At 36.3% G+C, this 18,213-nt stretch overlaps 1 protein-coding gene across 5 annotated transcripts in view; it reads left to right on the forward strand.

Moving 5' to 3' along the window:
• USP34 (ubiquitin specific peptidase 34) overlaps window positions 1-18,213 on the forward strand; it is a 251,988-nt gene that overhangs the window by 24,631 nt on the left and 209,144 nt on the right. For all 5 annotated transcript variants that reach the window (XR_011504013.1, XM_044772515.2, XM_070512047.1 and 2 more), the window contains exon 2: window positions 16,040-16,127. Coding sequence is in view for 4 of the 5 variants with exons in the window: in XM_044772515.2 (XP_044628450.1) it covers window positions 16,040-16,127 (88 nt within the window). In the remaining variant the exon portion in view is untranslated. The remainder of the gene's footprint in view (window positions 1-16,039; window positions 16,128-18,213) is intronic.

Consider the following 18,213-nt stretch of genomic DNA (forward strand, 5'->3'; position numbering starts at 1 on the left):
AAGCTCTCTGAACCACCTCCTTTTGGATTTTTATGGAGGCCTAATAACATACACATGATTATTAACTCGTTGGCGATTGATTCAACCTCTAGCCCCTCTTCTCCTCCTTAGAAATCAGGAGGTGGGACTGAAAGTTCCAATCCTCTGTTCATGGGTGGTTCCGCTGGAAAACAACCCCCATCCTTAGGTACTTTCCCAAGTCACCTTCATTAACATAAACCCAGTGGTGGTGGAAAGGGGCTTGTAATGAATAACAAGACACCCAGTTCACATTTATGGCTCTGAGATGTTTTAAGGAATTGATGCTTCTGTTGCTCTAGGAAAGCTCAGGACATTCCAAGGGTTTTGGGAGCTTTGAGCCAGGAACTGTGGATGGAGACCAAATATAGATGAGAAACAAATTTTTGTCATCTACATGACCATATGTATTTATATATCTTATAAATCACAATATTGCAGTGGCCTTTATCATGTTGAGGTACATTCGTACTATACCCAATTTGAGTTTTTACCATAATTTTGAATTTTGTCAAATGGTTTTTTATTTTGCATCTACTGAGATGTTTCTAAGATTTTTATCTTTCATTCTACCAATGTGATGTATCACATTTATTGATTTGTGTATGGTGAGCCATCCTTATATCCCAGGGATGCGTCACACTTGATCATGGTGTTATAATCCTTTTAATGTGCTGCTGAATTTGGTTTGCTAGTATTTTGTTGAGACATTTTTACATCTGTATTCAGGGATATTGGCCTGTAGTTTTCTTTTCTTGTAGTATCCTTGTCTGACTTTGTTTCAGGGTAATGCTGGCCTCGTAAAATGAGTTTGGAAGTTTTCCTTTTCATTTTTTTGGAAGAGTTTCAGAAGGATTGGTGTTAAATCTTTGTAGGATTCACCAGTGAAACTCTCTGATTCTGGGCTTTTCTTTGTTGGGAGGTTTTTGATTACTGATTCAGTCCCCTTGTTATTGGCCTGTTCAGATTTTCTGTTTCTTCGTGATTGAGTCGTGGTAGGTTGTATGTTTCTAGAGGTTTTTCCATTTTCTAGGATGTCTGATTTATCAGCTTACAGTTGTTCGTAGTAGTCTCTTATGATTCTTTGTATTTCTGTGGTATCAATTGTGGTAACTCAGTTGTCTCCTCTTTCATTTCTTATTTTATTTGTTTACGTTTTCTTTTTTTCCTTAGTCTAGCTAAAAATGTCTGTTTTTTATCTTCTCAAAAAACCACTTCTTAGTTTCATTGATCTTTTCTATTGTTTCTCTAATCTTTATTTCATTTTTTTCTGCTCTGCTCTTTGTCATTTCCTTCCTTCTGCTAACTTGGGGCTTAGTTTGTTTTTTATTTCTAGCTCCTTGAGGTGTAAAGTTAGGTTGCTTATTTGAGACCTTTTTTCTTAGTGTAGCATTTGTCACTACAAATTCTCCTCTTAGGACTCCTTGTGCTGCATTCCATAAGTTTGGATATGTTGTGTTTCTGTTTTTGTCTCAGGATTTGTTTGTTTGTTTGTTTTTTGAGGAAGATTAGCCCTGAGCCAACATTTGTTGCCAATTCTCCTCTTTTTTAAGCTGAGGAAGATTGGCCCTGAGCTAACATCTTTGCCCATCTTCCTCTGTTTTATATGTGGTACGCCTGCCACAGCGTGGCTTGATGCGTGGTGCATAGGTCTGCGCCTGGGATCCAAACCAGCAAACCACAGGCCACCAAAGCGGAGCACGTGAAATTAACCACTACGCCACTGGGCCGGCCCCTGTCTCAGGATATTTTTTTATTTCCCTTTTTGACTTTGACTCACTGGTTGTTTAGAAGTGTGTTGTTTAATATCTACATATTTGTGAATTTTCCAGCTTTCCTCCTGTTATTGATTTTTGTTTTGTAGCATTGTGTTTGGAAAAGATACTTGGTGTGAGTTCCATCTTCTTAAATTTGCTAAAACTTGTTTTGTGACCTGATGTGTGATTTATCCTGGAGAATGTTTTCTGTGCACTTGAGGAGAATGTGTGTTTTGTGGCTGTTGGATGGAGTGTTTTATATATGTCTGTTAGGCCCATTTGTTCTAAAGTATAGTTGAAATCCAATGTTTCCTTATTGCCCTTCTGTCTGATCTGTCCATTTTGAAAGTGGGATATTGAAGTCCCCTGCTGTCGTCGTATTTTTGTCTATTTCTCTCTTCAAATCTGTTAGTATTTGCTTAATATTTTTAGATACTCTCTTAGGTGCATATATATTTACTGTTGTTGTATCCTCTTGATGAGTTGATCCTTTTATCATTATATAATGATCTTCTTTGTCTGTTGTTACAGTCTTTGGCCTAAAGTCTATTTTTTCTAATGTAAATATTGCTACCCCTTCTTTGTGTTTCCATTTTGCATATTTTTCCATCCCTTAACTTTGAGCCTGTATGTGTCCTTTAAGATGTAGTGAGTCTCTTGCAGGTGACATCTAATTAGACCTTGTTTTTATCCATGTAACTAGACTGTGTCTTTGGAGAATTTAATCCATTTACATTTAAAGTAATCATTGATAGGTAAGGACTTAGTCCTGTCATTCTGTTAATTGTTTTCTGGCTGTTTTGTAGTTCCTTTTTTCCTCTCTTGCTGTCTTCCTTTCTGAATTATTTCCTTAGTTGTATGCTTTGATTCCTTTTTCTGTCTTTTGTGTATCTACTGTAGGTTTTGGCTTTGCGGTACCATGAGGCTTACATAAAATATCTTATGTTTCTAACAGTCCATTTTAAGCTGATAACTTAATTTTAATTACATGTAAAATCTCTACCCTTTTACCTTAATCCCCCAATTCTTTCTTTTTGATGTCACTATTTACATCTTTTCATATTGTGTATCCATTAACAAGTTATTGTAGCTGTAGTTATTTTTAATAGTTTTGTCCTTTAACATTTATGCTAGAGTTAAGTGATTGACATACCACCATATTACAGTAATAGAGTATTCTGAACTTGGCTATGTACTGTACCAATGTGTTTTTTACTTTTGTATGTTTTCATGTACTAATTAGTGTTTTTTCATTTCAGCTTGAGGAATTTCTGTGAGCATTCTTTTAAAGACAGGTCTACTGGTGATGAATTCTCTCAGCTTTTCTTTGTCTGGGAAAGTCTTTCTCCTTCATTTCTGAAGGACAACTTTGCGAGATAAAATATTCTTGGTTGGCAGTTTTTTCTCTCTCAGCTGTTTGAATATATCATCCTGTGCTCTCTGGGCTTGTAAGATTTCTGCTGAGAAATCCACTGATAGCCTTATGGGGTTCTCGTGTGTGTGAGGATTTTTTTTGTCTTTTAGATAGTTTTATTACAGTATATGTTGGAGAAGATCTTTTTGAGTTGATTTTTGGGGAACTATGAGTTTCATAATCTTGTATGTCCACATCTCTCCCTAGATTTGGAAAGTTCTCAGCTATTATTTCTCTTTTCATTACGTTTTAATTTACTTTTTAATTTAAATTTTTTTGCAGAGAAGGATTCACCCTGAGTTAGCATCTATTGCTAATCTTCCTCTTTTTGCTTGAGGAAGATTCGCCTTGAGCTAACATCTGTGCCGGTCTTCCTCTATTTTGTGTATGGGTTGCTGCCACAGCATGGCTGACAGTGAGTAGTGTAGGTCTGTGCCCAGGAACTGAACCCAGGCTGCTGAAGTGAAGCATGCTGAACTTAACCACTAGGCTATGGGGCCGGCCCTTCAGCTATTATTTCTTTAAATAAACTGCTGCCCCTTTTTCCCCCTCTTCTCCTTCTGGAACTTCAGTCATGCATAGATTATTTCTCTTAATTTTATCCCATAGTTCCCACAAGCTTTCTTCACTCTTTTTCATTCTTTTCCCTGTGTTCTCCTCTGACTGACTAATTTCAAGTGACCTGTCTTGTACTTCACAGATTCTTTCTTCTGCTTGATCAAGTCTGCTGTTGATGCTTTGTATTGCATTTTTACTTTATTCATTGTATTCTTCAGCTCCAGAATTCGCTTGGTTCTTTTTATGATTTCTATCTTTTATTTTAAACTTCACATTTTGTTTATGTATTATTTTTCTAATTCTGTTGAATTGTTTATGTTTTCTTGTAGCTCACTAAACTTCTTAAAACAACTGTTTTGAATTCTTTATTGGGCAAATGGCAGATCTCTATTTCTTTGGGGTTGGTTATGAAAAATTATTGTCTTCCTTTGGTGGTTCAGTGTTTCCTTGATTTTTTCATGTTCCTTGAAGTCTTGAGTTGCTGTTTTTGCATCTGAAGAGGCAATCTCTTTCTCCAACTTTTATTCACTGGCTTTGGGAGATAATACCTTCTGTTAGCCCTGTAGGGATTCTGAGGCTTTCTCAGCCTTTTTCTATGCGTACACCTGCTCCTTTTCTCTTGTTTTCTCTTGGGGGGAAATTCTTAAGATTGTATGCCTTCCGTGGATGATGCAAAGCTGGGTCTAGTGCTGTCAGCCTATTGTTTACTTTCCCTAGGACAGTGGTTAGTTCTCAAGTTCATGTGCTTGTTTCCACTTTTGCAGAGTCAGGACAGCTTTTTGCACATGTTCATTAACTGCAAAGGCTTGCTCTTGCTGCCCTTAAGGGGTGCACACAGGGAGCCAGTCCCAGGGTGGGAGTGTGTATGGGTGAGGTGCTTGGAGAGTTAGGGCTGCCCATTTTCCACTTGGGGGCATCCTAAGGCAAGGGAGCTTGTGGATGGGTTTCCTGGCAAAGTCTACATTACAGTTAGTAGGATCTGTGCCCCTTTTCTGTTGTCTGAGAGACCTCCTGTTCTCCCAGCTGCTCTGCTCCTCTGAATCATGTAGTACACCTCAATATCCTGGCTGGCATGAGAATGAAATGGGTCTCTGGCAGTATCCTTCACTACTGCATAAGCTGGGTGCTCACTCATGCTCTCTCACTTCTCCCATAGGAGAAATCACAGGCTAAGAGATCTCTTGGCACTATGCTCTGCCACCTTGGGGGAGGGGTATTGCAGGTAAAGTGAAACTGTTACTCTTACCCTCTTTGTTGTGTTCAATCTTGGAGCTTTGGGTTTTTTGTTCCAATTATGTGCTGCAACTTCTGCCCTGGACTCCCAGACTTCCGCAAAGGCACTGTTGTCCATGGGTGATTGTTAAAATCAGTGTTCTTTGGGAGGAAGATGGTAGAAAACTCCTAATTGGCTGTTTTAAGGACATCATTCTCTATTGATGTGTTTTATGCCACCCAAGCTTAGATTTGTCTTTTGTATAATTTTATTAAAATGGAAATAAACTTAATGTACTATTTGTGTCTGGCATTTATTTTCACTTAGCATATGACTATGAGTTATTCACGTTGCTTATTAGTGTATCAGTAGTCTGTTGCTTTTCATCACTAAATAGAATTCTGTAATAACTAATTTTTAAAATTTGTATGTAATTTTTATATATAACTGTAATTTTTAAAAAATCAGTCCACTCTTTAGACACTTGGTTTGTTTCTAGTTTGAGGCTCTTTGAGTAATTTGTTGTTTTGTTCATTTTGCTTTGTGTGTTTTATTTGTTTGGTTACCTGTATGGACTAATTCTATAGATTCTGGTTGGCCCGCAGTTTGTAGTCACTATGTGTTCATTTTTTACTATATGATTCTTTTCTTTCTTTTTTAATTTTTATTTTTAAGGATAGCTTTTTAGGAATCATTCCTCAGTTGGGATAGCTTAGTGGTCTTACTGATTTGTTTCTTAAGACTGATTTAATTTCTATGTTCCCTTTTCTTTTTTTTTCCTTGTTATATATTTGTTGAAGAAACTGCTGATTCCATGGATCATTTAGCCCATAGAGGTGTTTCAGTCTGGATGTTGCTTATTGTGTTCTTGTGGAATTATTTAACATGTTTTTCTGTCTCCTCCATTTCTGTAATTTGATTATTAGGTTTAGAGGTTTGATCAGATTCAGGTTAGATTTCTCAATAAGACTTTTATAGGATTTGTTATACTCTTTCATCAGAGGGCACGTAATGTGTCATGTTGTTGCTGCTTTTGTAATGCCAGCAGCCATTGCCTAGATCTTTTATTTCATTAGCAGTTGCAAAATGGTGATATTCTAATCCTATCGTTTTTTTATTAGCTATACAATATGTATAAGGAGAAACTTCTTTTTATTGTCTTTTTAGTTATTTTGAATTACCCTTAGTACAGGGAAGCAGGATAAATGTCTGTTTCCTCCCTTTTATTTACCAGTTTTCCAAATGTGAGTTAGTTCTTTAAAATTTTTGACATTTAAGTGGTGATCAATTGGTCGTTGTTTTTTTTTTTTTAAAGATTGGCACTTGAGCTAACATCTGTTGCCATTCTTCTTCTTCTTTTTTTTTTTTTCCTCCTTCTCCCCAAAGCCCCCCAGGACATAGTTGTATATTCTAGTTGTGAGTGCCTCTGGTTGTGGCATGTGGGACACCACCTCAGCATGGCCTGATGAGTGGTGCCATGTCTGTGCCCAGGATCCAAACTGGCGAAGCCCTGGGCCACTGAAGCAGAGTGCATGAACTTAACTACTAAGCCACGAGGCTGGCCCCCAGTTAGTCATTTTTGAGAATCATAATGATTTTGCTTTTAGTCACTTAACTTTTGGGGGATTATCATACCCGTTTATAAAGAGCATCCTTTTTTTCTTTTTCTCCTACATAGTTTTCCATTGTCAGGATATATTTAACTTTTATTGATAGACATTTAGATTATTTCCAACATTTTGTTTTTATGAACATTACTGTGTTGAATACCCATGGATGTTATTTTGGATGTAGGAAAAAGATGCTTAAAAGAGTAATTACTCAGAAGGTCAGTATTTTTAAGTTTGATAAATATCATCAAATTCTTTTCACTACTGTATGAGAGTACTTGTTTTCTCTTGAGTTTACCAACACTAGGTGTTACTTCAACTTTTTGCAAACCCAGTAAGAGAAAAATAACATTTCAGTGGTATGTTTGAGCCACATGTGTATATTTTTTCTCTTTTGTTTTTTTTTCATAATCTCTTTATTTGAGCCCAGAGAGACTACCCTGTTCCAAAGACTTTTCCTAGTTTATAGTTTGTTTGAAGCTTGCTTTTTTGTTGCTTTTGTCTATAATATAAACTTTTTATATGATCAAACATATCAATTCTGAACACTTTCAGAATGCCAGTTTTTATTTCTGCCATCTTCCGTGTTGTTGTCTAGTATTTCAGTTAACTTTAAAGCTCTAAAACTAATAAGTATTTTGTTAATTCTTCATCAGTTTGCTTATTTAGATTTATCCACATGTATATACCCGTCACCATTTTTTTCTTGCTTCTTGCTTGCTCCTGGATTCCTTTTATTACCCCCTTTTCCTGTACCCTTTTTTTTTTTCTTTTGAGGTGCCTCTTAATTGTTTTATTTTATTTTTTTTTTTTACTTTTCCAGTTGTGGCCTGTCAGTGGTAAGCATATATATTTGTCCAAAGTTTTATTTCACAATTCTTCCTGAGGTTTACCTGGGTATAAAATTCTAGAATGGCCATTATTTTAACATTCTGAAGGTTTTATTCTGTTTTTTGGGTCAGAAGTCTGCCTCTCAGTCTTGATTATTGTTACTCTAGGTAATGTTCTTTTTCTTTGAAGCTTTTATTAAAACTTTTTATGGCAAATTTCAAATATGTACAAAAGAATGAAACACTTAAGATATTAAAAGTTAAAATTTGTCTGACAATAGTTCACCTACATTTATGACTATATAGTACCTTTCTTAATTGGCTTATATTTATTTAGTTGACACTTTGAATAGCCTTTTAAATGTGTTTGTGATTCAGGTCTGGTAATAGATCATTTAACACTTCACTTTCAAGGCAACTGATTTTAAAGCGTTTATGGTTTATGGTTGTATTTAGAATTTTCTGACTGAATCTTGTATTATTTAGTGAGTTAAGCCTTAGATTTATTAGCTTCTTTAGCAGCTTTATCTTACCTTCTCATTCCCTTATTTAGCAGTTATCCAGTACATTATGTTTCTCTCTCAATTCTCTGAACCTGTGCACGTGAGGATCCTTGTGACTAGGATTCCATCTCCTGCAGGCTTCTTTGTCATTGCTCCACTTTCCTATTGCTTTCTGACTATCCTTCTTGCTTCCTTTTTTTCTCTTGTCTTTCAGCTTACGTGTTCCTTTTTTTTGGGAAACTTTCCTTAACCCTTTCCTAGATTGTGTGTCTGTGTCTTGCTTTTTAGATTAAAAAGAAAAAAGTAAATTTGGAAAAAGTTGTTGATGATGATTTGTATTTAAAAAGTTCTCTTGGGCTAGCCCTGGTGGCCTAGTGGTTAAGTTCGGTATGCTCTGCTTTGGTGGCCCAGGTTCAGTTCCTCGGCACAGACTCACACCACTTGTCTGTCAGTGGCCGTACTGTGGTGGCAACTCACATACAAAAAGGGAAAGATTGGCAACAGATGTTAGCTCAGGGTGAATCTTCCTCAGCAAAAAAAAAAAAAAAAAAAAGAAAAAGGAAAAGAATTTCTCTGGAATTAGATGTGGTTAAGACAGAAAATTGGGAAATTTAAAAATATCTGGGAAGTGTTCTGTATTTAGATTGCTTTGCAAATTGAGCAAGTGTAGAAACTACTATAACAGAAAACTGGAATGGAAATGATAGTGCTGCACTGCTTTTGTTTCTTCTTAAATGCAAGATAAAATGCAGGACTCCAGTCATTGGGCCAAAACCCTAAGAAAAGGCCCTGTATTAAAAGATTGGTGAACATGCATTACTAGGTTTAAAATAAAGTGTTAGTTGAGCCATTTCTGTAAAGCCAAGGAATAACTGGCTAGTACCAGTCTCCTGGAGCTGTTTGTACTTCTTTTAGCCATTTCGCCCATCTTGTTTGACCTCAATGGCTAACCTTGGTGCTAGCCAGGGTTCTAGATAGGGCTCAGCTTCTTGTAGTTTTTGTTCTTTTGAGACTTGGCTGAAAGTACCTTTCTTACTGGCTTCTAAGAGCCTTGGGGCAGGAATTTTTTAGACCTGAAATATATGAGGTTATGTTCATCAGCATTGGCCTGGTCAGTGGTCGGAAATTTTTTCCTCTGATGAGTTGTGAGATTGTATATGAGAATACTTACCCTTTATTCGGGGTAAGATCTGGGTCATAGCTGCCAGTAGTTTCTCACTAGACCCCTGGGTTATATCTCCCATCCCTTCATGTTTCTTTTTGGGATTGTGCTTGCCATCATACTATCCATTTCTGATCTTGAAGTTTTTATGAGGTTTTATTTTTTGCTTGGAAAGATTTTCCCTGAGCTAACATCTGTTGCCAATCTTCCTCTTTTTTTTCCCCCCTTCCCAAAGTCCCAGCACATAGTTGTATATTCTAGTTGTAGATCCTTGTAGTTCTTCTACATGAGCTTCCACCACAGCATGGCTACTGACAGATGAGTGGTGTGGTTCTGCGCCTGGGAACTGAACCTGGGCTGCTGAAACGGAGTGTGCTGAACTTTAACCACTAGGTCATTAAGGCTGGCTCAGCATCTTGTTTTTTTGACCTTAGTGGTAAGAACCATTTTCTTTTCAACCCGTTCTCACCCTTCTACCCCATGTATTGTGCCAGTAGGTATGTTTCTTTCCGTTACTGAATTTCCTTTTCTTGCTTTTGGGGGATGGCATCTCTTGCACCCCTGGGTATTGCACAGTGTTGATATTTCCAGTTCTACTTTGATCTGTCCCATTTGGCTATTTTTGGTATTCTTGAGATCAGTGTGACAATTCTTCCACCTTACCTGCCCTCTTCCCTGTCCAGATGGTTGACCCTTTGGGGTTGGAATACAGTTCCTCCTCTACAGGAAGTGGTGGAAGGATTTCTGGGTGAAGTTGCCTGCCTCCTGCTTTCCTTACTTTTTTATTGTATTATATTGTGGACTTTAATGGATCTCTGATGAATTATAAGGATCAGTAGCTTTTAAACTGCAGTCTGGGCTTCCCTATCTCCTTTTTAAAAATTAAACAGTTTTTAATTGTAAAACATCCATAACGTAAAATTTACCATCTTAACCATTAAGTGTGCAGTTCAGTGGTGTTAAGAATATTCACGTTGTTGTGCAACAGATCTCCAGAACTTTTTCATCTTGAAAACTGAAACTCTGCACCCATTAAACAACTCCCCATTGCCCTCTCCCCCTAGATCATTAAAACCACCGTTTCTACTTTGTTTCTATGAATTTGACTATTCAAGATAGCTCATTTAAGTAGAATCATACAATATTTGTCTTTTTGTGATTGGCTTGATTACTTATTGGATAATGTGTTCAAGGTTCATCCGTGTTGTATCACATGTAGCATGTGATAGGATTTCCTTCGTTTTTAAGGCTGAATAATGTTCTTTGATATGTATACACCACTTTTTGTTCTTTCATCTGTTGATGGACATTTGGGTTGCTTCTACTTCTTGCCTATTGTGAATAATGCTTTCACTTCTTCTTAATATGTATACCTAAAAGTGGGATCGCTGGATCACAGAGTTCTATTTTTAATTTTTTGAGGAACCACTCTACTGTTTTCCATAGCAGTTCCACCATTTTACATTTCCACCAAGAGTGCAGAAGGGTTCTAATTTGTTCACATCCTCTCCTGCAGTTGTTGTTTTGTGTGTTACTACTTTTTTAAATAATAGCCATTCTAATGGGTGAGAAGTGATATTTCGTTGTAGTTTTGATTTGTGTACTTAAGTTTTGAAATCACGAAGTGTGAGTCTTCCACCTTTGTTCTTCTTTTTCAGGATTGTTTTGGTTATTTGGGTCCCATGAAGTTTCATATGAGTTTAAGAGTGGAATTTTCTGTTTCTGCAAAAAATATTGTTGGGATTTTGTATTGACTCTGTAGATCACTTTGGGCACTGTTGACATTTAACATTGTTCAGTCTTCCAATCCATGAATATGAGATTTCTGTTTATTTGCATCTAATTTCTTTCAGCAATGTGTTATAGTTTTCACTATACGTCTTTTGCCTCCTTGGTTAGGTTTATTCCTAAGTCTTGTATTCTTTTTGATGCTCTTGTAAATGGAATTGTGTTCTTAATTTCCTTTTCAGATCCTTCATTGTTAATGTATAGAAATGCAATGAGTTTTTGTGTGTTGACTTTATGTCCTGCTACTTCACTGAATTCATTTATTCTAGCAGGTTATTTTTGTGAACTCTCTAGAGTTTTCTACATATAAGATCATGTCATCTGTGAACAGAGGTAATTTTACTTCTTCCTTTCAAATTTCTCTCTCTTGCCTAGTTGCTCTGGCTAGAACTTCCAATACAATGTTGAATAGAAGTCATGAAAGTGGCTGCTTTTTCTTGTTCCTGATCTTAGAGGAGGAGCTTTCAGTCTTTCAGCATTGTGAACAGTGTTCACTCTCTTTCTGGAGAGCCTGATAAGATGTCCTTCCCTTACCCTTCTGGTTATGAAGCAGGTGTAATGGAATGAGTTGGAAATCTTGTGTTGGTGAGCAGTTAGGCTGCCAGGTGGGGATAGGTGTCTGACCACACATATGCTTTTTCCAGAATACGTGTCATTTGTGTTTTGTGTTAGAGAAGGGTCATTGGAGCCACTCTCTTCCCTGTGTTTTCAGGCTGGGAAAGGAAACCTGGCACTGTATATTATGGTCTCATCTTCTTGCTGAAATCATACAAACCAAGAGCTTGTTTTTAGTAGTTGCCTTATCTCACTCCCCAGTTTATCTTATTCTGTCATGGTTGCTAGCTAGGTTTTGTTGTCAGGATCTTCTCCTTGATGGGTAGTAGTGTCTTTGGTTTCCAAGGCCTCAGGTGCTATTACCTCGTTACCCATTTGTTTGGCATATACTTTGGCTTTATGACTTTTCATTCTCTCCCTGGCCAAGAGAATTTTTTTACCGTTCTTGGTTTAGTCAGTACTACCAGAGAGGGATCTTTCATCCTCCTACTTGGACTTTCAGTATTTCTGGAGCTGAGCAGGGGAAGAGTGCCATAAGTCTCAAGATTGAGTATATAGTCTGATCTAAAACAAGGTGTTTGTTCTTTTCTTTTTTTTTTTTTAACAATAAATATTAAGCTCATACACAACATTGGTAAATAGAGAAATGGTATGAGTATAACGGAACATCTTACTGGTCATTTGGGGTTTTCCTCCATCACAATAATGTTATGTGCTGATCCACACAAACTTTCTTGTGATTAAATAGAAGACCATACCAGTATATGAAGAAACAGCAACAAAGCTGACAATCCTTAGAAAGCTTTCTTGTTCTGCATGTTGATTTGTTGCTTTCAAGGACCTCTGTATTTCTACTTTGTAAAGCTATATGGAGAAGGTGAAGTAGTGCAAAGTCATTAAAATGATGGATTCATGAGAATGATTATATTCCATCTTTATTTTTTGGGAAATGATCTTTATTAGAATTTAATACTCTCAGGAACCTTCATATCAAGAGATGAAGCACGGCCTTCATGGTTTAAAGCTGCAGGTTTAGTGACACTGGTTAGGTGCAAATGCCAACAGATTTAACTGTGCTAGTATTTTTCATGTTAAATTAGACTAGTTATTGATTTTGTCTGTGCTCTGGTTGTAAAGTTTCAGAGTTTTTCAGTAGTGTGCTTCTAATCTTGTTTTATTGTTAGCCTCATTATTCTTTAGTGCAAGATTTTGCATGACATGAGGCTTCTCAGGAATGCTTACATGACATAGTTAGGAAATGCTTGTACAGAGACATTTACATGTTTTCAATAAGATACTCCTGTCTTTCAGTTGTGTGGCTTTCCGAAAACCAGATCTCTGGTTCAACATTTCCAGAGAGGAAACAGTGTTTTGGAGAGAATGTGTATGGGTGGGAGGTGGGGGGAGGGTCCTGGAGGGGGGTATGTCTAATTGCTTCTTAATAAGACTTTAATATTTTTTAGCCCCACTTGTGTTCTGCTTTCAGAGGTATTCATTGTTTCCAGTTCCTGAGCCTGTCTGAGATTCATGGAACACAATTAACCTGCTTCTATTCCCTACTATCAGCCTGATTTTTCAGCTTGCTATGACTTTATTAAGTGAGGTATCATTTTCTCTCACAATTTAGTTGTTTTTGTGGGTTTTGTTGTTGTTTTGGTGAGGAAGATTGGCCCTGAGCTAACATCCGTTGCCAGTCCTCCTCTCTTTTTGGCTTGAGGACGATTAGCCCTGAGCTAACACCCGTGCCAGTCTTCCTCTGCTTTGCATGTGGGATGTCTCCACAGCGTGGCGGATGAGTGGACTAGGTCTGCACCGGGGATCTGAGCCTGTGAACCCAGGCCGCTGAAGCAGAGTATGCAGAACTTTAACCTGTCGGACATGGGGCCTGCACCTTTTGTTTTTTTAAAATAAGAAAAATTGCCTGTTGCAGATAAAAGCACTTCCTCTCTCATATATCTTTATCCTCTTCCTGAGATGTAACCATTCTTTTGATTTGGCTGTATGTTATTACAGTGTACATATTTGTCTGATAATTGTATATGAGTCATAATAACACAGTTTTTTTATGATATGATACTGTATGTATCCTTTTGCACCTGTTTCACTAATTATTTTGAATTTGAATATTAGACATTTTGTTAAAGATTCAGTTTATTAACCTAATTATCCATTTACATTTGAATCAACAGTACTCTTCATTTCATTTATCTTAGTTTGGGTTCCTCCTCTATCACTCTACTAAAAGTAGTGTTTATTTTTTAAAAAAAATGTCCCCTTCCTCCAGTTAAAATTTTGACTTACAGTCTAGTTTTGCAAACTACCCAGGAATAAGGGATACAAATCATTGATAGTTAAACTTTAGTCCCGAAATAGAGTATGAATGTTGTTCCTAAGAAATAACTTATGGATAATGAGCTCTAATCCTTTTTTGTTTTAATTTTTAGTAAATAATGTGTATGCCTTGTTTAAAAAAAAATAGTCAAATAGTTTTGCAAGGCTTATAACAAAAAAGAGCAGTCTCTTGCCGCAGCCCCACTTTTTCTCTCCTAGAGGTAATCACTTGCCATTTTATCTGATCTTTTTCTCCCTCAGCTTTTACCTTCCTATGTCTAAATAAGATTATATTGTTATTTCTTGATACATATTTTCTACTCTTGACTTCTATGGGAGAAGACGATTAGTGTTTTTACCTTTGCCCTGCCTCTTCAGTTGTTTTTGAATCAGTATTGTGTATTTGTGTTTTTAGGACTATGTAAATAATGTTGACTGCTGAGCCAGGTAGTATACTCTCTTTCTTGCCTTGTACGGTTTCTTTCATTCCTATGATTATTAGCTGCCAGTTTGTACACGTGTGTGTTGTTTCTCTTCATCTATTCTAATTCCTCTGCAAGCTTGAGACATTTAAAACCTTTAAAAGAGTAAAACTCTTTTCATTTAAATTAAATGTAAACTGTATGTTTAGTCTCCCTATCTCTGAACCACCTTACCTAGAGCCCCTTTATTCTCTTCTTCCTAACTGAGTTAGTGTTTTTGGGGTCTCTGCATAGTGATCATCCTTAGATCTGTCTTCATGTTATCCTGCTGATTGTCTTTAAATGTCAGCTTCTTTACCTAGAATGCTTTAATCTCTTTTTCGTGTCTGAATTCTTAGCATTCTAGTCTTTGCTTAAAAATCACCTCCTTAGAGAATCTTCCTGACTGTCCATTCTAAGATGAGTGTCAATATTTGCTACACAATACCGTACTTGGTTTCTTCTTGGCATTTATCACAATATGTATGAGTTTTATTATTTATTCATTTACCTCTTTTCGTCCTTTCACTTCATCATTAGATTTAAGTTCCATGTGGTGGGGGCTGTCCCTATTTCATACACCATTGTATGTCTACTACTTAGCATATAGGGTGTTCAATAACTATTTAATGAATGTATATATGATAACTTCTAGACATAGTGAAGATTTAAATGCTGTGGCTTATGTTATCTTGTTGGACTTTGTCTGTCATGGAGTTGGCAAACTATGGCCCATTGTGCAAAATCTGGCCAGTTGCTTGTTTTTGTAACTTGGCCAGGCTCATGTGTTTATATATTGTCTGTGGCTGCTTTCAAGATATAAAGGCAGAGCTGAGTAGTTGTGAAAAGAGACTGTATGGCCTGCAAATCCTAAAACATTCACTTTCTGGCTCTTCCTAGAGACATTTGCTGACCCCTTGTCATGTACAATCAAACGTTTTACATTAGAAGACTTATTTGGACCATTAGCTAAATTGTATTTCTTTATACAGTTTCTATTCTGGATTTAACTTTAGATTCCTGTCATAGTAGTACGTAGTGTATATGAAATGCTAGTTATGTCAGTCAGGGTCCGGTCAAGGAATTGAAGAGGGAATTTAATAAAGAGAAGTAATTAGACAGATGTTGGAGGTTTAAAGAGCAAAGACGGAACCCTGAGTACACCCAGAGATGATGATGATGACGACAACTGCAGAAAGCTGGACCACTTTCCCCTAAGGCTGGGGAAACAAAGGAAAGAGGATTGTCAGAATCTAATCACTTAGAAGTGGGCCATGTGAAGAAAGCTGGGACTTCAAGGGGGGGATATTGCCTAGCTACTGCTAGTACTTCTGAGAAGGGCTCTCATGAGATTGCTTCTTGGAATCTGGAGCCTGGAATCAATGCTGCTGCTGAGTGATAACTTTCAGATAGAGCAAGCGAACAAGTCCTTGGAGTCCCCCTTTCGTCTAGTCTCCTAGTGCCATGTAGGGACTGGAGGAAGATCTTAACAGGAAGCTAGCTAGAAATGAACAATGCACCTTGCAGAGTTCCAGCCCCAGCATCACAAAGCATAGAACAGAAGGGTGGATTTGAAGTTGAGAGACAGCCAGAATAACTGGCAAAGTGTCTTCTTCCCTTCCTGCCCAAAATTATATCTGTTAAAAATCTCTTCTTAAGCTCAAATTAGTCATTAATTAAATAAATAAAGGTTTGTTTTCTTTGGTGAAAGCAAAAAACAAATTATCTGAAGTATTTGCATTTGCAAATCTAGGCCTTTTTTTTTAAGTATTGGCTTTAGTATTCGTTTAGTATTATTTATTTGTAGTTTTAAACATTATTTTTTCTACTTTATTTCAGTATCGGATATAGAAGGTGGTGATGGACTGCAGCTCAGAAAGGAACATACTCTCAAAATATTTGCTTATATCAATTCCTGGACACAGAGGTATGCATCTTTAAGTATTTTGAAGACTAACTTTGTGAGTTGTATTTTAAATTGGCATTGTCATCAAATTTTCCCTTTAGGATGTTGAGTTTTATTCCTTTAAATGATAGTTTATCAATATTTATTAAATCTTTTCTTCTCCTTATTTATGGGGCTATTCATGCTTTTGTTTTTAAAACATTAAAATAAAAATCTATTTCTTTAACTCCTCCTTAATTACTTAGAAATATAGGCGTGATTGAAATTCTAAAAGCAATTATTTTAGAGTTTAAAGACTCATTATGTCATAGCTAGAGACCTGTAACAAGCTTAATCCTTGAAAAAAAATCAGTATTGTGGTAGAGGACACTGACCTTTCTGGAAGCCGTTTGCTATTTGTTCCTTTTCCATAGTATTATGTATATTATGTATAATATACATATTATTTAATAATAATATTATGTATATTAGACCAATTTTTAAATAATACATATATTGAGACTGTAGAGAATAAGACTTTAGGGAACACAATCATTAATATAACCAAAGTTTGTAAGGGTTTTGCAAATTCCTGTTCCTCAATGTGATTTTAGCTAGTCACGGCTAGAAATTCTTTTTGCTTGTGTGCCTATTCTGTTTAAACTTCTTTGTCCTTATAAAATTTTTATGGGTAAAGAATGTTTGAAGCATTGGATGAGATGATTAATGAACACGTTAAATGTGGTGATGACATAAATGAATGTCTTAAGGCACACAGTCTAGTTGATCATGGAGTTTATCAGAATAGTTTTGATTTCAAATAGCATTTGGCCTACAGTAATGTCCTTTTGTCTTATATTTTTTCCTTCTCTCTGTCAATAAAATTGGTACATATGTTTGTTCCAAAAAAATTTACAGATTTCGGTTATTTAAAACTTATGTGCCATCATTATTGGCATCTCTTTTCTGAGTGTCAGCCAGCTGAATTCTTTTTGGCTAAGTTTAGCAGTGGTTGCTGTGGCTTTCACTATGGGTGGAATACACAATTGGATATTTCATAATACTAATAAGTTAATGATTTAAAATTAACAGTAATAGTCTAAAGGATTTGCTGAGAAATGTTGCATTTGAGTCATAATTCTGGATTTATTGTATCTACAGCTAGGTGACAACATGTTATACTAGAATAAAACTGTGCTTCTAATTTCAGGGTTTATGGTTGTACCACTAAATAAAATGAAATCCAGAGAAATAATATCATTTTCCTAATGTCTCGCCACTAGTTATTGGTGAAGCTGGGTGGGAGTTATATTTTCCCATTCCTAGTTCACTTTTATCCTAGGTATATATTCAGGAATTTTTAACCTGGAGTCTGTGGATGGGAATGAAATTATAAAGGAAATTTTGATATATACAGTTTTAGGCAATAATTTGTGTTTCATTGGAGTATCAAAGGATGTTTTCCCCCAATGTATAAAGACATTCTGCCTTTATCTCATGTTACTCCACAGGGTAGTGGTTAAGAGTGTAGCCTTGGAACCAGATAGATGTGGCTTCTGGTCCTGCTTCATCACTTGTGTATTGGATGGTTATGACAAATTAGTTAACTTTTGTAAGCTCTTGAGGTTTTGAATAAATAAAGTGCTTAGCACGATATCTGACAAAAGAACTTAACCACTTATTTTAATTAAAATTGTTAAAATTTATTTTATAAAATGAAATATATATTGAAGGGTGAAAGCATGAAAAGCTGAACTGGAAACCAGTTTGTAACGTTTGTAATTTTATTCACATGTTGATAAGTGTGAACGGTTTTTAGCTAGTAGTAGAAAGTAATAAAAAGTAGAATGTTACACTCTTAATGGTTCATGCTGATAGAGAAGAAGTGACAGTAAAATATCCAGTTGGATCACAGTGCTTTGTAGTAAAAATTTTTGCCTTATTCCCTTGGCCCCCACTCACCCGTTTCTTTTTTGGGCATCAAAAAAATATTGTTGCCTAAATTAAGATTGTGGTTCTTGTAGGCAATAAATAACTACTAAAAAAGTACAGTTCATCTACAAAAGAGATTCTTAACTTGGGGGCCCATGACCGTGGAAGTCCATAAATGTACCCTAGCATGCTAATA

Source organism: Equus asinus, chromosome 6 (assembly GCF_041296235.1).
Source record: "Equus asinus isolate D_3611 breed Donkey chromosome 6, EquAss-T2T_v2, whole genome shotgun sequence".
NCBI classification, from domain to species: Eukaryota; Metazoa; Chordata; class Mammalia; order Perissodactyla; family Equidae; genus Equus; species Equus asinus.